We start from the raw sequence: 25,609 nt of genomic DNA on the forward strand, positions 1-25,609 counted from the left end.
AGTGGAGTCATGTATCTGAACAGCGAGAGAAGTCGCTCTCCCTCCGTGTGTGATGTTATCCGAGCTTCTCCTTGCTATGTTGACATAACCGCGCTAGTGCATGTGAGCGTGCCCCACTGGTTAGCTCGCGGCCGGCACTCTGCACTGCCGTCCGGACCGACAGAGTTGTGGCCACATGTAGCACCCCCCCCCCCCCTCCGGGTTCCCCCTCAGGCAAACCATGTGAGCTCTGTCAGCACTTTCGCAGTAGTTTACACTGTTAGCTACCTATGAGCCACAGGCTCATGCTCAACATGTTGAGAGACAATCGAATTGCTCCAAATCTCTTACACCTTTAACTAATGCGGCTTTAAGGGGAAAGAAATGCTGTAAAAAAAAAAGGACTGATTCAGTGATTCCTTGAATTTTCTTCTTGCGCCATCATGATGTTGACATTCATGCTTTTGAGTGAAATGTCTTGACAACTATTGGATGGATTGTCATTCATTTGGTACAAACATTCATGTTCCCCCTCAGGATGAATTGTAATAGCTTTGGTGCCCTGACTTTCATATAGCATATCATCAGGTTTAAATTTCATTCATTGTCTAATACTTTGGTTTATGACCAAATACCTGCATTTCCATCAGCCACAAACATTTGGTAAGAAATGTCAATAATACACATTTAAGTGTGCTGGACTTCTTTAAGTACAGCCTCAGAGCTGCTAGCATGACGGGAGTCTTCTTGGTTTCGTTTCCCCATGAATGCCCAACCACAGTTGATGTGACGTCATGTCAACATATTTCTAGTGCTTTATAGTTCAAAAGCAGAGAAAAGTCTTTTTTTCTGAAACATTTTAGAGAATGAAATAACAGCAGCTTCTTTCTAAACGTACAATTTTGCACGACTGTTCAACAATCACACAAGGATAATTCCATTGTAAAGTAAAAATGTCAACATTTCATGACCAACGAACTCCTGCAATCCACTGAATGCCACAGATTGAATACTTATAACAGTGTAAGAGTATTCAAGGGAGGATTTTTCCTCAAGGCAGTAGCTATAGATCTAGCTGGCACTTGAAATAAAAGTAAGCCAGGCAGCCGGGTCTCTTTGATTTGTCTCTGCTCACTTCCTCCTCCTGTTTTTTCTCATCATCCTGTCCGCATGATGCGGTAACGACAGCCCCTTCTTCTCTTGCTACAAAATCAACTCAGTGAAGAAGATCCGTTTCATTACTTTGATTTGGGGAAAAAAACAGAGTGTGGTGGCAAAGTTGAAAATGAGCGCAGATGAGAGGGAGAGAAAGAGACAGAGGGTGAGCAGAAAGAGAGACGAGAGGAAAGCTTGGCCTAGAGCTATGGAAAGTTGTAATAGATGTTATGTGAGCAGCAGGAGAATAAAAAGCATGTGGGCGTTTTTATGGAATTAAGACTTGGGTAGTCATTACCATATTGTCTAAGACTTTTCAGCTTTTCAGAGGATTGCATTGGTTTTTCTCAAATTACATCCCCAAATAATACACATAGATATGCAGATGCACACATTTAAACAGTGTGAGCATCTAATCGAGTAGGCTGACTTAAAGAGCTTTACTTTCATTAAAAATCAGTTCAAGCACAGAAAAGATGATGGGACAAATAAAAGGCTTTATATTCCCAATTTAAATTCAAATTTATAAAGCCACTTACACCAAATTCTTGACTGGACCTTACAAACCTTATAAGCCTTTAATTTAAAATACAGTAAGGGCAGAAATCAATAATTCAAGGATAATTAATTGTCATTATGCAAAACATAAAAAAGCTTAGTTAGCTTAGCTTCCATCTCGGCTCTCTCTTGTTTGGTCCTGCAGGTCTGGCTAGTTGGTCACCCCAGTGGGCGGTGATCATCTCAAGGTCCACTCACCACGAATTTATACACCAGCCTGAAAGGTCCCCAACAAAATAAATAATGTCTATCAAGCCCGGGAGCTCAATGACAAAAACAATGAGCCTACAAAAGTGCAAACTTCAGTCTTAGTACTAATAGAGACAAAGCTGACAGGTGTAAATGATGTGCAACAACAAAAGAACCTTCACTGAAGGCCCACTTACCGGCTTCGTGCAGAGCTTAGAGAAGCACCGATGGGTCCTGTAACTTGGCTGCAGTTTTGGAAAAAAGGTTATTGAATAGTCCATGTTTTATTATGAACATAATATTGAATTTTGATTTTCCAGAAAATAAAAAGTTACAAAAATGTTTGTCAATTCTAGGTGTTGGAAAGAAAGAAAATCGGATTCCGCAAAGAAATCGATAACTGCAGCTCAAAAAATGGAAATCTGAATCGGTCAAGAAAATTGCCATTGGGGAATTTTTACTGTTAACACGATCAAATACTCTTCAGTGAATTGATTCAATTTCGTAACTGTATTTGCTTTGTTTACATCCCAGAACCAGGCTGCATCTGCCCACTGAACAAAGCAACAAAGCAACAGTAGCACATGTCTTTGAAGCATTTTGTCAGGTGATGGCCTCGTAGTCTAACTGGGAATCCCCACTGGAAGCGAGATGTAAAGGAGACATCCGTGGCGTGTGAGTGGCGCGTAAGCCTTATGTCATCAAATCCACACTGACTCCATCTTCCATCCAAACATCTCTGCCTGTCACTCAGCAGCAGCTCCTGGGAGAAGCTGAGTGGGCAGCGGCTCGCTAACCTGCCTTCACCGAGCTGACTGACAGCAGACATTTACTGAACCTGAATAGTTTTCATGTCGGCTCCGTGGGAAGAAATCAGAAGTGCTTGTAGGCCTGTGTATTGATTAATTGATTTTATTTTCCCGTCCACTGGAGCAAGTGAGGGGACTCTGCCTGTCGTGAAACGGGCACGCTCACAGACAGACTGGGAGCCTTGATCAGTCAATGCAGACACCGTTAATAAGTTCAAAACACATATATACTGTGGGATAGTTGTGCGCTTTAAACAGCTGTCTATGCAGATTACGCTTCACTAAACACCGTAAAAATAGAAGAAATGGAGGAAAAAGAAATTGAATTGAATTTTTTTTTCCTTACTGTATTACATTTTTTCAAGGTATTGTCTATTGGGATCAGTTTCATTGAAGGATGGCTCTTGGTATATTTAAAACTGCTGGAAGCACAAAAGTCACCCAAGGGTCACCCAAGCCATGTGTGAGTTGAATTTGGCTGCCAATCAAATGAGGTACATTTTGTACCTCAACCTTAAATTGTACAACCTTAAATTTTACCCAATTACGTCGGACATGTTGGTGTAAGAGCAGCGCGATGTGTGGAAGCAGCGAATGTGCTTGAGCGACGGAGAGGGAACGGCTGTTGTTTGCAATCGAAGCAGAGAAGAAATTAACCGTGAAGTTGCCTCGTCTTATTAAATGTACACCGTCGGACACGCTTCTGAAATGGATCCGGGCCGCTGCTTGGTGGTGCCTTCAGTGGAGGAGCACCCGGCATGTTTTGACTCAATTGAGGTTCGCCAGTCATAATATTAAAAGATCGATCTCAGGATTTTATAAATAGATATCACATCATTCAAATGAAGAACATTGTGAAACGGAAAAATGTATTCTTTAAACCCAGCCCTAGTATCTCTTGTTTTACTTTAAACTTGTCTTGTGAAGCTTCTTTACAATAATGCGGCTCTTTGTTCTTTCAGCTTATGAAGTGTCTCCTGCCATTTTTTTAAAGTCGTACATTGTAACTTGTGCACATCCTGAGGGGGAAATACAATACTACCTTTGTAGATCAATAAAAAACACTTCTAATAAATTCCACTCACTATCCTAATCCATCCTCTCCTATTAGCAAACATATGGGCATGCTGGCTACAATGGCTGTTATGTAATTAATAGTCATGGTGGGGCAATTAAAATTGGGAGGCTTTATGGGCGTGCTGATTAAGATATTTAAAGTACCCACGGCTCTTATTTTTGTGCAAGTTTCTGCGTATCTTCTTGTTTGTACTCAATTTCTTTTTGTGTCCTCCAGGAAAATGTGCGTTTGTGTGAAAAATGAGCCCTGCCTTTGTGTTTGTGTGCGATTTGAGAGTGCGTACAGGACGAGGAACAGTTTCAACACTTATCCTTGACTTTTCCTTTACCCGCACGCAATTAATTACTGCCCCGAATAGCAGCCCTGGGATCAGCTGCTAAGGAAATGAAAACACATCAGAGCAAATGCAAAGCCAGCCAACTCTGGGAGTGTTGTTGTGCGGCACGCTGAGACCTGCACCGCCATCCATTTGCAATGACAATCATTATCGCGTGAAAGCAGTGGACTACAACTCTATTCCAGAGGGGATGTGTGTGTTCACAGTCCCACAGTAATCCATATTCACTCTCTTAATTGGTTCAATTAGTTCTCTCAGATACTTTATGAATTTTACACTCTGCCTGTCCCCAGATAAAGTCCAGTTAACGTATTACTGGGCAGAGGTTACAAATTGGGTTCCCAGTGGTACGGCTTAATACACAGAGGATTTGAAGTCATTTATGTGGTTGAGTGGGCTAAAAACTGTATTGCTGACACTGTAATGAGGGAACACAAGCATCTTGGCCTCACCGTGTAGTCTTACGCAAGATTAGCTCTCGTGGGAGTTCATACACATGGCGCACACGCATGCCGTATCAGACACAGATAACTCCCCACACAATGGGAGGTAGACATTCTTACAACACCATCTCGTTTACAAACACGAAGTCAACCTTTAATGCGCCTAACATCCATTCTGTAAGGGATGTGTATCTGTTCAACCAGATACAAGGGCAACGGTTGCCCACCATTGTTGCAGTGTAATGTCAAAGTACAGTAACCAAAGACATGGACTTCACCTGTGATGATAACACTGAAAAGGATTTAACTCTTCACACAAAAGAGAAAATCAAATGAACACAGAGAGGCAAGGATTGCGCGGTTTTTGTGGCCTCTAAACCTGCACAAATATAACAAACCATGTAATACTCAAAGCACCCGCAAAGGGTGAAAGGCACACCTAACTGTGCCTCCTGTCCGATTTGCATTATTTAAATTAGGCAATAATATTGCGTAATATGGACTTGCCGCAAAATGTGCCCCTTTCTATGCAAATTAGTTCAGATCAACTTAGCCCCACTAGGTTACAGGGAAATTGTTAGCGTCTTCAGAGAGTTGGTGGTGACTTGAACCACATTTATAAGGGGTCACGCCCTGACTTTCCAGTGACTATGGCATATTAAGGTTTCTGTCTGCCATGTTTAAATTCCTTTCATCTAAAGTCTTGAGGAATTCATCCGCACCTCGTGAGTCAGGACCTGTAGCTCGTGGTCTGACATTTCTTTATGAAATGAACTTTCTTTAAGGAATATAACGTCGGTTTTGTCAACATAAATGCATAGGTGCAGACTGAGTGATGCATGTGTGTTTGTGAGAGAGAGCGACAGAGCGAGGGGAAAAGAAAGTGGACCATAGATCTGCAGGGATTACGTATTTTCACGAGTGGGGTATTAACTGACGTATTTTATGTTTTAGAACTAAACGTTAACATCTTAAGCTTGTGTTAACCACAGACCTTACTTCAGGCATCTAACCAAAAACCCATTCAAAAAAAACCCCCATTCTCTTTTAGACGAGGTAAGTACAACAATGCTAACTCATTTCTGGGTTTTAGGTATTATTCCTGTCGCATTCTATTGCACGCAATGTTTCTGTAAATTATTAATCACTTACTCAGAAAATAACCTTTCATCTCAATACTATGCATTACATATTGTTGTGCGTGTGTGTGTGCGCGGGTTCGCGGGGGTGGTTGGGGTGGCTGGGAGTGTGTAGCCAGGCTGTAATCAGTAAAATACACAACCCCCAACACAATTTACATTTGTATAAAGAGGCGACACTTTCACCTTCTTCATGTTGAAGAACTTTAACCAGCATTTCAGCACGAAAGAAACAAAAATGACAGCTAATTGAACAATGTTTATAATCCTTATATAAGAATATTTTAGAGACAACAACGTATACAGAGGTGAAAAACCTACTGCTGAAACTTTCGTATTCCAGTTGAGCACTTTGTGTCACTCAGACATTTCCATTTCCACTTCTGTTTCCAATATTTGATTGGATTTGACTTTATTCCCCCATAAATATAAGTTTGAAATCATGAGAAAGAGACTGTCTTAATCAGCTGGTGGCTTGTTAAATAACCCCGCAATGGTTTTGAAAGAGTACCTGCTGTGGCAAACCATTCACACTGTGGAGGGTTGAGTGAGTCGTTAAAATCCCTGCTCCAGCCTGCAGGGGCAGAGCTGAGTATAAACTTTAACGCTCACATTGCGTGATTTAAATCATGACCAACAGTAGACCTCCAAACTATCCCCCTTCGGCTCGCCTTTCCTCCAGCGGTCAATGTGTAATATCGCCAAGGTCCACTGTTGGATTGGTACGCAAGTGCAAACCCACACATGATAAACCTTTATTAAATCAATGTTGGCATGTGAAATAAGTGATTAAGTTAGTGACATGCTAAACTATGGGGCTTAATGGTCACTCTCCCTTAACGACTGAGTTAAAGATACTGCACAGTCTTTTCAGTTTGAAAAGACACAAACACACACTGGCATGCACGTGCACACGTCGTCAAACAAATGAGGCCGTTGCATTAGTGCCTTTCTAGTGAATGGAGAGCGCGTATTGATCTGGAGAAGAAGCTCGTACATCAGTGTGGTTTGGCAAAATGCCATTGAGGTGGAGGAGGAATCGTGTACAGACATTCGCACACCCACTCTTTATTCTTTTCCTTCCCAGAATAAACTGGCTCAACTTCCTACCTGTTAAAACTGTCTTTCTATCTAAATATTATTCTTTATTGCACGTTTGTTTTTTCTCCTTGATCTCCTTTTCCTTACTTTCCCTCGTTGTCTTTCCTTTGTACCTCGTTCCTCTCTTTCTGAACCCATAGGTGTCCAGCTCAAGGTTTTACATGAAAGTGATTGTACAGTGCCAGCGATGCCAGGCGGCTGGTTGCGCCTCCGGAGAGCGTCCCGTCTTTCCTTTACCGTGCTATTTGTGGGGTCTGACGGGCGAACTGGGAATAGCAGGATGATTCAGCGCTACAGGGTCAGGATCTATGATAATGTACCATTGGGGAACATTTCCATATAATGAACATTATATCTTCTTTAGAGGCCCTCTTGAGGACCGAAGATCAGGGCACACGGATAAAGAGGAACGAGAGCAAGGGAGATTTCAAGAATAAGAGAGGGAGAATGAAGGAGGAGGAGGCTGGAGAGAGAAAGGAGAGGCAGAATAGTGGAGACTGCATTAATGAGAGAGAACATTTAATGGGAGAGACAAAGAAGTAAAAGAGAAAGGGGTAATGTTAATGCAGTGCAGCCAGCAGTCTGGGCTCCCTCTGCAGCACTTGTGAACACTCTTGGCTGTGTTGAGCACTTGCTCTTTCATATCAGCCTCCTGCAGTTTCTGTAAAATAGACGCATTGAGAGAAAGAGTTTTGCGTGCATTTATTTATGTATTTGTGTGTGTACGCGAATGCACGTCTTGCGAACCCTTTTGTCGGGAAGTTAATAACAAATTGTCATGCTGGCTCTTGATTTGTATGGATAAAAGAAGCCATAATGAGCCCCATAATGTGAGCTATTTAGTGCCCCATTTGAAGCAAGCTGCCATGTCTGTCAGTCACAGGAACTTCGGGACAAGCCTGGGCTTTTGTCCCGAAGTCTTGAACAATGAAGAGATACAGTGATGACGGACATGCACACACGCCCAACCCACAACCCTGCATCTGTTAAACATTCATTGTTCTCCTCTCCGTTGTCTTGCAGAGAGAGAAAAATGCCATAAGCTGCCGGTTCCACATGGCACACAAGTGTGAACTTGGTGAGTAGATTATATGTGAGTGCTATGATGTGAGAGCAGCTGGTCCATCTTTACAGGTCAATGTTGATTAAACATGGCTGATAATGTGTGCAGTGAGTCCATTTTTTTTTTTTTGCTTATCTAGGCAGACATCAGGATACTACTTGATTACCTCATTGGATATAAATTGTATTTATTAGTAAACAATCCATTACAAAAGACTGTACAGTGTAATTTCCACATATATCTTCCACTTGATGCTTCTTCAAACTAAAAGGTTTAACAAATAAGGACAGCAGACACATTTCATCGTTGATCCCTTAAGCTGAAAACCCATTCCCCTCTAAATGTACATAAGATAATTAAGCTAATAGTCTTATAAATGGTCATATTATTGACTCATAGTTGAAGTTTAGCCCTGGTTTGACCAATCTGCAGTGCTCAGCTAAGTGATCAAGGAACCAATACGACGCCTCACTGCTCTCCGTCAATACACCTGGTGTGGCCTATTGGCTGAGGTGGAGAGGGGAACAGATCTATAGCAGCCTCCTCCGTTCTCTTCTTCTCTCTCATTAGATCCACTCTATTAAACTCCTTATGCATCTGTCTGTAGGCTGCTGGGAGGGGGTTAGGGAACAATCGGAGAGCACTGCTGGTGGTCGCTGAGCTCCACTATTGCTGATGAACTGACAAAAAGCACTGGAATGCACCAAGTTTACAGGTTGTCCGAGACACTGGTAGGATTTTTGTTTGCAACAGTAAAAATTGTTTTTAAATAGGCACATAATGTGTGTGTGTTCTTCTGCGTTTGTGCGGTTTTAACATGCAGTGAAGAGCGCAACTACATGTGCATAAGAATAGATGCATATTTCTTCGGTGGTCTTGCAGGAAACATGCATTATTTTGCTCTCTGCTGGAGAATTAGATATGAAGATCTATACTGCTCTCATATATGTACTGTAAATATGCAGCCAGCTAGCTTAGCTTTGCTTAGCTTAGCACTAAGACTGGAAACAGGGTAAAACAGCTAGACGTCTCTGTCTAATGGATCTAAAATCTGCCTGCCACTGCATCTAAAGATTATTTATTAACAGGTTATATCTCACTTGTTTAATCTGCACAAAAATCGGAGTGTTTTACGATTATATGATACGTTGTCCAGTACATCAACCCCTGAAACTGAATTGTCTGAATTGTGTAAGGCGTCATTCAGGGTTGGAGTAGAGGCGCATGGGACTGTGGGGCACAGAGGAGACAGAGGGGTCAGACATGGCCACAGTCGTCACTCCCATCTTCTTCAGGGAACGCTCGTCCGTCACTGAGATGGAGCGAGAGAACACAGGACGTGAGGCAGTCGGTGAGCCTGAGAGGGAGAGAGAGAGGGAGAGGGAGAGAGAGGGAGAGAGAGAGGGAGAGAGAGGGAGAGAGAGAGAGAGTTTGTAAATTGTTCCTGTTTCCTTTATCCTCCATTCTCCTCCATTTGCCTTGACATCGAGATGCTTTTCACGTTATGCCATTAAAGCAAATTGAAATTGAGAGATGGAGAGAGAATTAGATACACATGACATGAAAGGATCAACAGTACAGAGATAAAAGAGGAAGAAAAGCAAAAGAGACACTGAGAAGAAGAGAAACAGAAGGACAACTGTTTGAGTTTTCAATTTATTTAAGTATACTCAAGATCTGTGTCGTTCACTTAGATTCTCATTAGTTAAATCCCTTATTGGTATTCGACCCACACTCCCGACTTTATATTAGACTCTAGTGTAAATGACATCCATTTACTTTTATTGTGGTAGATGAATGAAATGAAAAGTATAATTTGGGCTGTGCGGATAAAAACACAGTGGCATCGTTTGGCCTGTAGGGAGTCATGGCGGTGCAGCGAGCTGCAGCAGGTTGAGCAATGACTGCAGATTTGTTGCAGCTTGATGTCTCTCATCATCACACACACACACACACACACACACACACACACACACACACACACACACACACACACACACACACACACACACACACAGAGCGAGCACAGGCAGCAAAAAGCTACAGGCCATACTGGGAATTCTACCTTTGATATCTCTCACATCCAGCTGAGGTTCACTAGACTAACCAGCAGGGGGCAGGGTGACCACATACACACACACACACACACACGCACACACAAAAACACACACATACACATATGCACCCACAACAGGCACACATAGGCCCAGACACAGACCAGTTCAGCAGGTGGCTGCATTACGCTGTTTATCAGACGGATGCAGTGGCATTATCACTTCATGAGCCAGCATTCACTCTTTCCCCCCCCTGACATCTGTCGTTCTGTCGTCCTTTTCTGGGCATACACCCTCTCGTCTCTCCCTCCTCACTGCTCCATGTGTAGTGAAATGCCTGCTGACTGCTCTTCCCTCTTCGTTTTTTTTTCTCTCCCACAGATGTGCACCAGCCATCTGGGTACTTGTAGGGCACAGCTAAGGCACTACTGGCGCAACCAGCCTCAGTTCATTCATACTATTTTGTAGTCGGTTGACAGCGATGGTTAACATGGTGGGCTAAATAAATACAAATTACCCGTTAGATTTATTGTAAATTCCTAGTGATCTGAACAGTTTGTTTTTCGCTCTCTGTAATTCCTCTACAACTCCTTCTGTAGCCGCTGCTTATTTAGCTGAAATGAAATGCATAAATAATAACCGTGCAGCACAATTATGCATTTCAAACTTACTGCTCTTTTCACATACTACTCGTCTCTCTCTGTACCTTCGCTGGTGTCACATCCAGCTGTATTCGCTCTCCTCTCCCTTACTCCCCCCTTCTGTCTTCCCTCCCAATCCTCTGTGATATTTCTGTACAGTGCAGGTCAGGAGCTGCAACCTCACCTGTGTTCTGACTGGATTTGACTTTAGTGTTGGTCTTCTCTTGCATTGCTTGCTCGTACTCTCTCACCTCCTCAAAATTCAGTCCTGTGGGGAAAGCAAAATACACACACACACACACACACACACAGCATCAGCACAGAGTGTAATGTGTATTACATTTCACAGGGTGTACATCTAAGAATACAACTAAGTACAACTGCTTTGTTCTGTTGAGTTTCATGTTGTGTCTGTAACATCTAAATTGTTACATTGTGACCCACCGTGCCATTCGTCTGTCCATGTTACTGCTTGCCTGTGGCCAATCAGAAGAATGTCCCGGATGTTCTGAAATAATATCAAAAACAAACACGTGGCAGGAAAAAGGAAATGTAAATAAAAAGGCTACATCGTAATCTGAATTTAGAATTGTGCAGGTATATGGATCTGGAATGCTACATTCAGCAGTATGTTAAAGTACGTCATTGTCAAGAATGATAGTGATTACTTTATGTCACTACTTTAAAAATAATTAGATCAAGATTAGGATAAGGGAGAACTTATCTTAGATAAATAGAAACATATCTCAGCAGTTTTATTTGCGCTTGCCTGTAACTGAAACCACATTCCCGTCAAAGCCCTTTGTGTGCAGTAATAACAGTGGAAACTAGGCGTTTCTAGTTTTGTTGTTAGTGCTTTCAGTTTTTCTTTCTAGTTTAATTACTTTGCTTCATTGTGTAGGATACATGTGTCGGATCGAAAGGGATTTTAAAAATATCAGCTCTTGAACTTGTTACACCAGCTTCCTCTGTGAGAACCTCTGAGAACCTTTGCTTTGTTCACGCCACGAAGAACAGAGGTACTCTTACTCTTTCTTGTTGTATAAAACAATAGAGCGATTTTTCCAATAAATCTGATCTAATATTGTATTACATAAAACTGAGGTCCACTGGGAGCCGTCGTGGCGATGGTCTTGGTAATTATACTAATGTTTGTAAATGAACGTCATAATGATTTGTTTGTGTCAAAATGCGACACATGGCACATTTGAGTTACAAATAACCAATCCGGATGGTGTAGGATCACCATTTTTTACTGTAGCTGTATAAAGACTCCAACATGTAGAAATCAATGCTTGAATGAAGCGCAGCACTTTATTAAATCCAATTAGCTATAAATTCTAATTTTGGCACCTTGTATTACACCTATATGGGCTCGTAACATTAATTGCATATCGTGTCTTGATCCAACCCTCTGTACATCAGCACAGGGAAAAGGCATGATGAAAAAAAACAACTCACTCTGTGTATGAACTCCTCAGTCCTGGTCTGGAAGCCGTACACCTCGAAGCTGCATTGCACCCTCTTATAGGAGCACATAATGGGCTTCTGGTTGTCTCTCCAGCCTATCTCCAGAGGCCCTCGGCCAGTTTTACTTGACTGCCAGTGACTCAGATCCTGCACAGAGTAAACAGTGGGTCTATACGTTATTTGCTGAGTCTGCAGAAACTTTGGCCCTGTGAGGTGTCTTCGGGGGGAAACTATGTGTGTGTGTGTGTGTGTGTGTTATGTGTGTGGAGATGCAAGCAGATTGTTGTTGAACAGAGCCCAGAGGAGGAAAGTGTGATAACACACATTACGAAAGTGTTTGTGGTTTTACGTTTTCACCGTGTCACTTAATCGATGAGTTTAGTGTGTTGTGCTTTTTTTGGTTTGTGTGTGCATGCATGTGTGTTTGTGCCTGCATACATCTGTGTTGACATGTGCTCCTCTGCATGCTTCCGTGTACCCATGACTGTGAATTGACCTTTCTCTCTAAAGACCTGAAGGGAGTGAAGAAGTGTAAAACCGTGGCAGGGAGGGAGTGAAGATTTCAAAGACGAGTGCGGGTGTGTCACCAATTTTATGCTCTTTCAGAAGCAAAGACTCAAGCCAGTAAATCAAAGTAAATAACAAAAAATGGCATTTATTTGCCTTTATAAATACATATTTTATGGAGAGAAGTTCTACATTTTGGTCAATATGCTTATTTGCTTTCTTGCCATAAGTCCGCTTGTATAATGTTATTGACGATGGCTCTCTGGGACTACTCGCTTAACATTACTAACGTTACCATTTTGCAACAACATAAGTTGAGCTCCTCAGCCAAATGGAATGCAATGCACTTGAAACCAATTTTGGAACCACATTTGCGCTCTCTTGACTGTTTTCATTTGTGCCCTGAACCGATGTAACTGCACGTAAAAAACACAATTTGACGTTTTTACATCACTGTTTGATGTGAATTAAACTCACAAAGTGCAACATGTTAGAGAGCCTTAGAGGTGCTGTTGGGTGTATTTAAAAAAACATTTATCAGAACCGGTCTGGCTTCTTTCCCCACTTCCAGTCTTAATGCTAAACTATGCTATGTGCTTGATACAAACACATGAGAGTGGTATCAATCTCCTCTGGTAATACTAAGCCTATTTCCAAAAAATGCAGAACTATTCCTTTAAAGGGGATCTTTTATGCTTTTCTGTATTTTCTGTCATATATGTAATGTTACTGAATATTAAACGTGGCCATTGTTTAAAGTGATGAGGTAAACATATGTAAAAGTAAGCCCTAAGAGCAAAAACCTCAGGCTTCCGGCAGTTTTTATTTTACTTTCGCAAAAAGTTGATGCAGTTCGTCACAGATTTCTCTATATCGTCATCTGCTCCAGGCACAGGCCACCCACGAAGGATGGTGCTCTGCTCAGGACTACTCTTTAAGTTTTGTGTGAAGGAAAGTTAAATTTGTTAGCATTTCCTGAAGAAGATAACACCTGACAATATCGGATTCAGTTTTGGGCCAATAACCGTCCAATGCTAACTCTTTCCTCAACAACAGTGTGATTTTCGGCGAGGCTGATGTTAAAAGGCGAGGCTTTTCCATCTAGAAAATGGCAGCGTTGACAAGACAGAAGTGCAAACTGTAAGTAACCTTATTTCTCTTAAATGTTTGTCTTGTATTGATAATCAGATCAAATGGCTTGTGAATACAGTTTTTTTTTTTTTTTCACAACCGCCAAAGATTAATGTCACCAACCACCAAAAACGTTACCTGATTGCTTGCAGATTACAAGCAATCATGGTAAGTGGGTTTGCTTGATAACAGGGAACAATGGGGGAGGGGGAGGAAAGAAAGGCAGAATTGAAGACTTTGTGGATTCCATTGTTTTTTCATGTGAGACTTAAGGTATTTAAACCACTATTGCCTTGTTCTGTAGTAAAAAAATGCTCTGCAAGTAACAATGAAGGGCTGTAACAGAATATGTAAGTTTTTGCAACTTGTTTTACCAACACTGTTATTTTATAAGGACTAACAAGTTGTTCATAGCAAACACAGCATCATTTCTAAAGACTAAAGCTCTAGTGTGTAGCGTGCCTAGTGCAATCACCTTTGATATTACTACATTACAATATTATCTAATACTGAACCTGACATGATTTACAGGTTATCTGAGTGAACTGATGCTCGGCCCAGAAGCTCCTGTTTGATGAGGTGTTCCTGAACCCACCAAACTCTCCCCACAGAATGAGAAACCATCAGAGGAGAAGCAGCATCAGAAAAGTCTCGTGTCAGGTTGACCACTGACCTGAGGGTTCCATTACCAGCTGACACAACGTTAGTATACAGGCTATATTTTTAACAAGGGTTTATGTCATTTTTAAATTTAGAAATATGGATCTTAGATGAAAACAGGTTATTTCACAGAGGCTTTATGCAATTTCATTGTTTTAACAGGTAAATAATCTGATTTCATGCGTGTAGAAGGGTAAAAAATGTTGACAGATGACAATATGAATTATAAAATATTCTCTACAGTATTTTGAAGGTGTTTCAAATTGATAATCTGCAGCTTTGACAAATATTTCACTGCACAAATATAGCAAAAACTGAGTGAAAAGATCTAAATAGCTCTCAGTAACTGCTGATACTGTATAGTTATTGAGCAGTTTTTATATGAAATCAGTAATTTCACTTTCAGTTTTGTTGGCAAGGTGCAGGACAAAGTCAATTCCTGCATGTTGGTGCGTCATCAAGCAAGTTCAACTGGTCAGACACCGTGTGAACAAATGTTGACAGCCCCTACAGTAATAACCAAACATTTACTTTACCCTCTCATGTTTACCAGGTATCTTTTTACTGGAAATGATCACATGACTTGTTTCATATTGTACTTTCCACCACCACAACCAGGGTGTCATTGTGTTTGCATTTCATACTCTGCTACATGTAGCTACATGCTAACATGTTACCTCTGTGTCTCCTCACTGTAAATGTTTTCTTCTTCTTCATCTTCTTCTGGCTAAACAGTGACCCAATGTTCTTCCTTATCTCTTTATTTTTTTCTCTGAGCTGTTGGTCATTTCTCAGAAATGTACCCGAAAAGATACCCGTGTATATTTACGGTTTACAGAGTTTATGCATAAATATTAATTTAACATGATGTGACAGAGAGATATAAACAGCATTATTTACCAGAGGAAATGTCAGGAAATCCTGTGATCTTGGTTGCAGGTGTTGTGAATTTCTCCCCGATTTAGGATCAGATTCTTGCTGGAACGTGTGCCGCGTCACGTTTTTGGTTAAGAAACTGCTTTGGTTATAGTTCAAGATAGATGTCCAGCTAAACTCTGTGTAGTTGACACACACACAGTGAGTCCTTGGCTCTTGGGCCGCTGTCAAGACAGCGACAGGCACTGAAGCGAAAGGCCCGGAAACGCAGACCAATAAGAGCAGACTGGGGGTGGAGGGCTTAAAGAGATGAGCTAAAACGTCTTTAAGACAGAGGGTAAATAAAGGTATATTCAGCCAGACAGTTTTGGAGAAATAAAGTTTTTCTTGAACATTAAAAGCATGTAAATGTTTTCTAGCCGACACCCTAAATGCAAGTATGGACCAGAAAATTAGAATGATAGGTTCCCTTTATTGTGATCAATATAGGTTTTTTTTGCACATAGTAATTCGTTTTTCCCTTTATGTGGCTGCGCATTCATGTTTGTGTGCATGTAACAGAACAGTACGTACTTCTGACTCTTTGTAGTGCTTTTCAGGGATGGGGTCACTCAGGATATCCAGGAAACTCACATTCTCTGCTGGGGTTGGCGTGTCCCCAAACACCTGCATCCAGACAGATGGGGGAGGTCAGATACAGTATAATGGGAGGAGACACTCATACACACACTCCACCCGATCTCTCACACGCATACAGTCACTCACTCAGTGGAGAGGGTGGATGAGAGTAGATGAGTAACTGTGTAGAAAACTGAGGTCACACACCATAACTCTCCTCACTATATCCCACCCTGAGGCCCTTGGAGCAAATCACAATGGAGCAAATGGGAGTGAACAGACAGAGGAGGAGGGGGGGGCAAGGACATATGAGAGATAGTAAAAGAGGGGGAAGAAGAAGAATTATGAGAGCAGAATACACTTTTCCTTGAGAGAAAATGAGGAATGCAATGGAGAGAGGGGGGCTGCTCTTTTTTCTGACCTTGGTTAAAATGTGTTCTAATGCCTTGCTGAAGTTCTTCATTGCACAGTTGAAAACTAACAAATAAGGAAAACCTGCTGTTAGATAAAAGCCCGCTGTGCTCCTGTGGTGCTGTTGTTGGTCTGTGTCTACCCGAGGTCTTGCTCCCTCCCATGGAATGAGTTACATCAGCCGGTTGTTTTGTGTTGCTTTTCACAATGTGCTCAGGGCATGACGCTCTCACGGTTTCCTCGTCATTGCCTCTCTGTTTTCTTTAGATAATCACTGCAGAGATAGATAGATATAGAAAGCCTCTGCACTGTAAAAGTACTAATGGCACACTGTAAAAATACTCCCATTACGAGTAAAAGTCTTGCGCTGAAAATGTTACTTAAAAGTGCTATACGGGATTCTAAGCATCTTGCGTCGGCAGCTTGCAGCTAACAGTGCTGCTGACCGTGCAGACTACGGCAAAAGTGCTAACAATGTTCACCTGAGGGGGAATCCAAGGGTGAGGGCTACGCTTCCGCAACAAAGCCGTCAGTGGGCACAGTGCAGTGGCCATGAGTTCGCCAGTGGGGCATGCTCACATGCACGAACATGCACTAAATGCATACGCTGCCGGCCCGGCTACGTCAACAAAGCTAGGAAAAGCTCGGCTTACACAGAGGGAGATCAGCATCATTCTCTGCACAGGTAGACATTACCCCGCTATATCTTTACATAGCAAACAGTTGTTTGCGAGCACAATAATGCTCTGAATGTCATATATTGCACCTTTTAAAAGTATGCATGTAAGACCAGGAAAATGTAGTTAAAGTATCAGAAGTATTAATACTAAATATGCAGAAAAAGAAACTGAAAAAAGTCCTCACATTTGAGAACCTGGAAACATGAAATGTTAAAAAGGGGCGTAAAAGGTTATCAAAATAGACTAAATATTGTAGCTCTAATTTGATAAACCTTTGGGTGGTTTAATCTGTAACTAAGTATCATATTTTATAAGCCCTTTACTTCTTTTGTGTATAATAACTAATTTGTAAAGAAGTAACTCCAACTGTCAAATATAGTAGAATACAAAGTACAACATTTTCTATTGAAATATAGTGGTATAGACGCCATATAAGTAGCAAGAAAAGAAATTACTCAAAGTAAAATTACCTACAATTTGTTCTTCAGTACAGAACTTGGCTTATTTAATGATGTGCATAAATCATGCACGACTCTATGAATTCGTGTTTGTTTGGAATAAACTTATGTAACCTGTAACTGTGTGACATGAAACAAGATTCGCCACATTTTTCTCCACAAGCAGAGCTGTAGATCTCCATTTTTGGACACGTTGGTTCTTGTTCCTCGACTCTTTCCCTGATTACAGAGCGCAAATTTAATGGCCAGACAGAGTTGCAGTTGTCACTGAATTTCTGTGTGTGTGTGTGTGTTTATTCGTCTTGGACAAAATGCAGCATGGCAGCCGTGCTCACCACCGCTGCATGTCTGGTTAATAGATCTGCCAATACTGCATTTTGTGCTTTGCTTGTGTTCCTTGTAATGGGCACATCAATGTGATGAACATTTTCTTCGTGTTGCAGAGAAAATAGCAATTTCTCCCCTTCCCCCTTGTCTTTCTCCTCCCCCTCTCCCATAATCACTCTATCTTTCTCACCTCTCGCTCCCTCTCATACTCACATTGCTGTTATCGCCGTTGTTGTTCTCGAATCTCGTCTCAATGCGGATGCTGAACTTGGGGAGGATTGATACCTACGGGGGTGACAAGAGGTAAAAATGGAGGAAAAAAGGGTTGAGGGCAGAGATAGAGAGAGTGGAAACAGGCTGCAGATTAGATCCACTGATACTGGAAAGAGATGAGCTCTGTTTATTCATGTACACTAAATGATGTGTGAGAATACTTACTGAGTACTCTGCAGCACCAGGGACGTTCAATATGGAAAGGGAGAAACAGCATTAGTTACTCATACATGCATGAGCACGCAATTGCTCTCACACACATGCATGTTACCACGGGGGAATACATGCATACATCGTGATGAATATTTGATGGAACCAGCTGTTAAAAGTAAATACGTTTTTTTGTATAATGCATCGAAGTGAAAGTAACTTGATGTTTAAGATAAACAAAGGCGCTCGAACACAAAAACACACCTGTAATGGTGTACGGGTAGAAGTTCCAGGCCTTTTCTGTCACATAGAAGAATCGCGGGACAAATGTTTTCGCCCAGGACGGAAGTTTACTGAATGCAAAAAGGGAAGAAAGAAGGATCGTAGTCAGAGAGTGAAAGAGGGGAATAGTACGAGATAGAGATAGAGATTATGGAAGGGGACAGAGAAATCCTAAGTGGTTTCTGGCCCATTTCCAGCCAGATTACCTGCAGGCTACTCTCACCACAGCATTCCCTTTATGACTCATTCCCAATTACACCTCTGCTGAGGAATTGTCACTGTAGCTTTTACGTCACATGTCAGAGCATGATTGAAGTAAAATACATTTTGCACTTACTGTACTTGTGTGTGTGTGTGTGTTCCAGCATATCTTTACTTATGAGGAGCAAATGTCCCACAAGCACAGAAAGATTAGGACAATCCTCCACAGTGAGAACATTTCTTTACTTCTGTAAGAGTTTATTTTAGGATTAGGCCTTGGGTTCGTACTGGTGATTAGAATAAGAGTTGAGGTTACATTAGGGTAATGAGTGAGGTTAGTTTAGGGTTAGGGACTGAATTTAGAGTTAAAAGAGAATCCAGGTTGTTTTTCAGTCTGAGGTTTCACAGTTATCACAGTTCGTTGATTAATGGACTGTCACCCTGAGCACAACCCAAACGTAACACTTCCTTTCTGCACAATAACATGAACAATGGATTCATGCACAGCGCCTGCATCGCTCACATACTTCCTTGTTTACTTTGATGACTGTAACGGGAAGCAAAGCTCAACACTTATTTTAACACCCCTCATTTAGAGTTTGTATATTATATTATACAGTTATTATACAGTTGTAATTAGATATACAGACATATTTAAGTGTTTAGTAACACACCCGTGTAGTACACACCTCTGCATGTGGCTGAGAGCAACAACAATGTATGTTTATGTAGTCCTGCCTCTCACCTCGTTCGACTGCATGTTTCACTGGCTGCGAGCGGCATGTTACAAGGTGGTGGGCAGCCATATACAGTCTATGGGCAGCACAGCTCTGCTAGGTTTAGTATTTAAGCTAACAACTACGTAACGGAGGTTACATTGAGTCACATATTGACGCTTTCAAGCTCTATTCAGTAAACATTAGAATTGGGCAAAGGTAAATTATAACATGATCATAATGTCTTCCAATGTTATCTTGTTAAATTTCGTTTTTGGCCAGAAACTTCAATAAATACAATTGTTTGAAGGTTTGTTTTTGTTTTCATATTAATAGAAAAAAAACGTGACATTTCTTTCTAAGTGAGATATGACATGATATGATATGTTATTTAGCAAGCTTTAGAAGTGCTGGTAGGTGGGCTTTGTTACATTTGGACAGAGCCCGGCTAGCTGTTAACCCCGTTTTCTGCTAAGCTTACCGGCTGCTGGCCCGAAATGTTCCTTCAAAAAACGCTTAAAATGTCCGTATATCTAATTACAAATAAATTATAGTGTGCTAAAAAAACATTATGTGTTTATACACTGTATATAAATGCTTAAGATGGTGTTAAAGTAAAGTGTCACCCCCACTTAAATATATGAACTTCTATTCAAAAGTTTGTGTTTTGTGTGTGACCAGCCTCTGATGTCTCAAACTGCCAACAGAGATATGTTTCTATGACCATCAGGATGATGTGTTTTTCTCAGCTGAAAGTCTGTACGTTAGGACACTTGAAGCGTTAACTGTAAGATGAGCTCACGGCACAATAACAGGTCTACTGTAACCACACAGTATAGGCCTCGACTTGTTCCAGGCAGCAAGTACTTGGACTTTGGATGTGGGCAGGTTACACTCCAGTGTTGGTGTTACTGTGTTGAAATGATGTTTTATTGCTTGTCAGTAGTGATACCTGCAATGTGGATCTATAGAGCGTAAAGCTTTGCAGTGAAGTGAGGGATCAAAGAGCAAACACAATCAGTTATCATAATGACAGAGCTGACAACTCGACCATATAAGGCTCCGACTGCAAATCACCAGTTATTAGTTTTAGTGCCTCATTAGTACAGCAACGCGATTGAGGTGCACTCTACCTGCTGAGGTAGATTCGCTTCTCTGTCAGCTGTCCGGGGCCGTGCTGGGGGTGAGTATCTGACTCATTCTTCACCACTTCCACCCCTTCTCCCCCACCACTCTGCTCGCAGCTGTGCTTGCTGATCATGTACAGCTGGCCAATCCTGTACTGGAGCCCGAGGAGAGGTTTAGGATGAGGTGCATGGAGGTGAGGATGGGGATGGGGTGAAAAAAGAGAGAGAGAGAGAGAGAAAGATAAGAAACTGTGGTGAGAAAACGTGAAGCACAAAGCAAAATCATCAAAAGCCATCCAAATAGACAACATTTGAGTGCAGTGTTTATTTCATTCATTACGTGTTTGTTGATGCAACAAGAAAACTTTATTCAGCAGGTTTATAGATTAAAATAATACTATAAAACATTTGAAGGGACTCGCACCGCTTTTCCTCTTATAAATGTAAAGTTGAATTCATTGGTAATAAAAGAGATTGTGTGGTAATCATAGGGCCCTAATATTGCTGTTCACTGACATTACAGGAGGAATGCTGATCTTTACTGTGGTCACAGCAGTTTTATAGTCTTAATTTAACTTCAGAAGCTTGTACACAACTTTATTTCATTGTTATTTCTCTCTTCTATGTACATAGATCCATTGCATGTCTGTCTGTTCCATGTTGCTCCTCCCGAAGTCCCCCCCCCCCCCCCCCCCCCCCCCCCCCAATCAAAAGTCTATCAGGAGTTTTTCTTAATAAAAACAGAGTGATTAAAGGGGGCATATCATGCTCATTTGCAGGTCTGTATTTTGGGTTTCTATTAGAAAGATTTGCAAGCTTTAAGATCCCAAAACACACATTTTTCTCATACTGACTGTACTTGCAGTCACCCTCTGTCTGAAATGCTCAATTTTAGGATCTGTCTCTTTAAGCCCTACTCCAAAAAAGCCAAGTCTGCTCTGATTGGCTCGCGAGAAAAATATGGTGCACCTTTGCAAAGGGAGAAACTCGAAGGGGGTCATGTTGCACGGTGTACCGATACTAGAAAGGTATCACAATACCCTGGTGTTAAAAGCTGTACAATACCCCCATCTTATTAGTACCAGTTCTCTAAGTATGACTGTGACGTATTCCCCAGTGAAACTAAATAGTTGAACGGTGTACAGTTACAAGAGGGATTTAAACCAAATCCTTTGCATTTGATTATAATGAAGTGCGATACGGAGCTCCAGAGGACTGTGGCTCCACACACACCTCCCTTCTCGCTAAAAGTTGCGTAAGCTCTTATTTTGGAGGGAGGGAAAGATGAATGTATTTTGTTTAAAAAATGCAAATGTTGTAAAATAGGCACAATATGACTGTGCATGTGAACTAATAGGGTTTGCATTCTGTAATTCATCTCTACTTAAAGGATATAGCGTGACATATGATTTTCAAGCCCTTTGAGGCAATTTTTTGATTTTAGGCTAAACAAATAAAATGACTTGACATTTCTGAAGGATTTAAATTGAAAGATGAAAGAAATGTTTACTCATTGGTGGCCACAAGGTAATAAGGAATTGTATTGACTTCAATAACCAATCAATACAGTAATACCACTACTAATCAATGAACTGCACACTCCATTGAGGAAATTATAATAACCATCAGCCACTAAGAGGAAGTAGCTGGTGGGAGTGAAGACAGAAAAATCTCCTGGCAGCAGGTTCAGCCATAGTTGCTGAGTCTCATTTATTCTCGACAGGCACTTACTGCTGTTTACGGCACGCTTTGTTATTTGTGCTTTCATTTTTTAAATAGTATTTTGCTGTGTATAAGATTTCCCTCAAGTTACCATATCTGACATCAAAATGTAATTTGGCCAGTGAGGGTGAATGCATGGGAGTGTGAATTAAAGAGGGGGAGTAAGACTTTGTTCTCTGCTGCAGCCCCCAGTTTGTGCTCGATGCTGATGAGGCGGGAGTGTTTTCTGTTAGTGAGTCTAAAGAGGACGAGACCTTTGGGCATCTGGAGCGGCCTCCTCCACGAGCCCAACCTGACAGATTCAGGGTGTCCTTTTCAACAATTTCCACAATGATACTTCAGTTTCTGCACTGATGCTGCTATCTGTCTTTTCCTCCTCAACATTGTTTCTATGGACAGCATTGGGTTCGCTTTTTAATTGCAGAGCACTTGGTGAAAGTTCGCATGAAAAAGCAATTAAATTATACTGCAAACAAGTAAACTGTTCTGCTGTGGCCACTGTAATGTAATTCATTTAGTTGCCCTATATTTGCGTGGCACTAAAGCATTATTTTAAGAGAGAGAAAGAGGTGGGCGGATCTCAGTTTTCTATCCTTCAATGTCCTCTGTTGACATCAACGTGGCACTCCTTCTTGTTCCAATTACAGGTGGAATGTCAACATTCAATATTTACTTATTAGGTATCCATGGGACTTAATTAATCCCAGCGATGGGAGTTTATACACAGTTTTTAAGACTAACAGACTGCAGAGCAATGTGCTCCTCCCTCACAGGTTGTGAATCTCTTCTCTTTTTAGGAAACTAATCTTAGCAGGAAGTTGAAAAGACCTATCTGTCCTTAAATCATTTTTATTATCTGACTGGCGGTGATGATTTATGTGTTGACAGACTCGTCTATTGACGGCACTTGGCATGTATTTTCCTCCTGCTGTATTTCAAAAAAAAAAAAAAAAGGCATGGATAGTTTACAAGCTGTGAATTCGTCATAAATTCCTGAGTGTAAATATAGCTCATCATTGCGGGGCGGGAACTCTGCAGATAGTGCCAGTGTGACGGGCACTGAACATGAAAGAATTTAAGATTAAAGTAAAGCTCATGGCAACTTTTCCAGTGATTAAATACTAAGAGCAAAGACTTGAAATTGTTATGTAACCCAGGATCTGTCTACTGACAATGCCACAACCTTATCTAAATATTTGTAATGTATTGTGTGAGTATGGAAAGAGTATGGCTCAGCTGTAGATTTGCCCAAAATCTCGGACAGGTTGGATCATGGGATTTATTTGGCAGTTGCTTCTGTGCAACTCCACTAACCCACCTGAAATGCAGCCGCCACCTGTCAATTTTTCCAACAGCAGAACACAAAAGTGAACATTCCTTAACACACGCTGAGCTGCATTGTGTTACAGAAGTACTTCTGGATATTTCACACCTGAAAATCAGCAGCGTTCCCTTCTAAAAAATGAAGCAAGGGTTAGGACATTGTAAAAGGCTTGGACTGAGGTAACTGTCACGATTTGATACTGCCTCAAATAAGCTGCACTTAAACTTACATTACATTCAGGCGAAAGAGGATTTGCTGCCAGCTGGAGTTCCTGTGTGCCCTGAAGTGATACTGTAAATCCTATTTTGGACTGCTATTTGTCACTGTCATTGTGTGTGGGGGGGACGGGGACGGGGGGGCGGTATAGGAGGCGATAAGGACGTTTCTTCTGAAGGGCACTTTGGCGCATAACTCCCTTCGTCTGTCCACCTTTTCTCTCTTAGCGGGATCTCCCTTGTTGATAAACCCGCAGGCCTTTGTTTAACTTAAGTTCTTGTAAAACCGTAGACCGGTCCAACTAGTTTTTGAGCTGCTAGGTGTGCTAAAGCAAGCGAGGGAAGTCGAGAAGCAGACAGATGGGGAGGTAATTCGGACACAACAGCAGCGCTATGATGCTGGCGGCCAGGTGCTGTTGCTTTGGCTCCATCGGTTTGGCCGAGCCCGTCGGTGCTGATCATTCCTCTCTACCCCAGCGTGCCAAAGCTCCCACAGAGCCGCAGGAGGTCTGTGTGCTCCGTTGGCACATTCCTTATCAGCACATTAACACTTTCAAGATTACAAGTGAAAACAACACTTTGCACGTTAGAAATAAAACCCTCTCTTGTCCTTTCAATATAAAGTCGTGGGAGGATTGCGTGTGTGTGTGTGTGTGTGTGTGTGTGTGTGTGTGTGTGTGTGTGTGTGTGTGTGTGTGTGTGTGTGCGCGCGCGCACACGTGTGTGAGTGTGGGAAAGACAAACACGCTTACCTCATCCACAGTCAGTGGCATGCATATGCGGTACTCTTTCATCAACATGGTGCTGTTACAGAGAGGACTGTCTGTGCTTGAGTCTGTCTATCTCAGCTGTCTTGGTTGCATAGTAGGCAGGCTCAGGCGAGCCACGCTGCTGCTGGACCACAGTGACCTCTTTTCTGACGCTCTCCTTCCTTTGTTTTGCTGATGTCAGTAATCCATTGAGTTTAGTCCAGTCCTCTCTGTCAATGAGTGTCTGCTGGTTTCTCACTTATTCCCTCTCTCGCTCGCTCCTTGCAGCCTCGTCTCTCCTGTTTTGTTTCTCTTCCTCAATTAATCTCGTGGACCCTGACTTTCTAACTGCCGTCTCTCCCTCCTTTTCTTGCTGCTTCTGCTTTCTCTTCTCCTGCCTTCAGCTGCCCTTTTCTGTTTGCAGTTTTTTTTTTTTTCTCACTTAGCTTCTGTTTGCTTTCTTTCACCACAGTAAGAAAGTGGTAATTAGCTGCGAGGTAAGATTGAAAGACAACCAACTCTACCTGTTCTTTTCCTTCTCTGCCTCTCTGTGCTTCGTTTAATTCCTCCTCAGACTTCTTAAGCGTAACCTTTTGGTGTCTGCTGAGCGCTCTTGCCTTTCCCCTCAACTGCCCTCCGCTGCTTTCAGTTCCTCACAAATTCCTCCGTCTATTCCCTCCTTATCTCTTTTCCTTTCTCTCCCTCCCATACTATCCACTCTCCGCCCACTGTACTTTACTACCTCCTCACCTGTGTCACCTCCCCCCTTCTCCCTTTCTCACTCTCTCTGATATTTATCTGTTCTTTTCTCTCTGTCGCCTACACTGTTGTCATCACCAACACACTCTATCATCATTCTCTGTCATGGCAACAATAAGTAACATTGTTTGTTGACATCAGTCTTTGAATTTGAGGCATATTCCTCAGACAGGACCCCCACGCTTGACACACAGGGGTAGTTAGGGTGGGCCGTCGGATTAAATATTACCAGAGCCATGAGAGCTTCCATTAAGCACAGCGCCAGGCTCGCTTACATTGTATTACCTCACGACATTGAGCCGGGTTTAATTGAATCCGTGTTTAGTCAATGAGTAGAGGAATCGAAGCAGTCAGAATTTCTCGCCCGTGTCCGTCCTTGAGTCACGGCACCGCTCTCCTTTTGTGTG

The 25,609-nt window shown here is 41.9% G+C and overlaps 1 protein-coding gene across 1 annotated transcript; it reads right to left on the reverse strand.

Moving 5' to 3' along the window:
- Window positions 1-8,021: 8,021 nt before the first annotated feature.
- On the reverse strand, window positions 8,022-25,111 carry pitpnc1b (phosphatidylinositol transfer protein cytoplasmic 1b). Its single transcript, XM_076109130.1, has 10 exons — window positions 24,447-25,111; window positions 20,440-20,588; window positions 18,372-18,460; window positions 18,123-18,130; window positions 17,898-17,969; window positions 15,764-15,856; window positions 12,008-12,163; window positions 10,991-11,054; window positions 10,731-10,814; window positions 8,022-9,208 (listed from the first exon to the last, which is right to left on the reverse strand). The coding sequence occupies exons 1-10, from the start codon at window positions 24,492-24,494 to the stop codon at window positions 9,051-9,053; spliced, it is 921 nt and encodes a 306-aa protein (XP_075965245.1). The 5' UTR covers window positions 24,495-25,111; the 3' UTR covers window positions 8,022-9,050.
- Between the last annotated feature and the right edge of the window lie 498 nt (window positions 25,112-25,609).

The sequence above is a fragment of the Anarhichas minor genome, unplaced genomic scaffold, assembly GCF_050575085.1.
Source record: "Anarhichas minor isolate MPS153535 unplaced genomic scaffold, ASM5057508v1 ptg000041l, whole genome shotgun sequence".
In the NCBI taxonomy this organism is placed as follows: Eukaryota; Metazoa; Chordata; class Actinopteri; order Perciformes; family Anarhichadidae; genus Anarhichas; species Anarhichas minor.

What these genes read in the sequence shown, in the direction of transcription:
- pitpnc1b (XM_076109130.1), bottom strand. Translation starts at nt 24,494, where the DNA reads ATGTTGATGAAAGAGTACCGCATATGCATGCCACTGACTGTGGATGAG. An exon ending in TGCCACTGACTGTGGATGAG is followed by an intron (nt 20,589 to 24,446) that starts GTAAGCGTGTTT and finishes CTCGGGCTCCAG; the next exon opens with TACAGGATTGGCCAGCTGTA. An exon ending in ACAACGGCGATAACAGCAAT is followed by an intron (nt 15,857 to 17,897) that starts GTGAGTATGAGA and finishes GTCTGGATGCAG; the next exon opens with GTGTTTGGGGACACGCCAAC.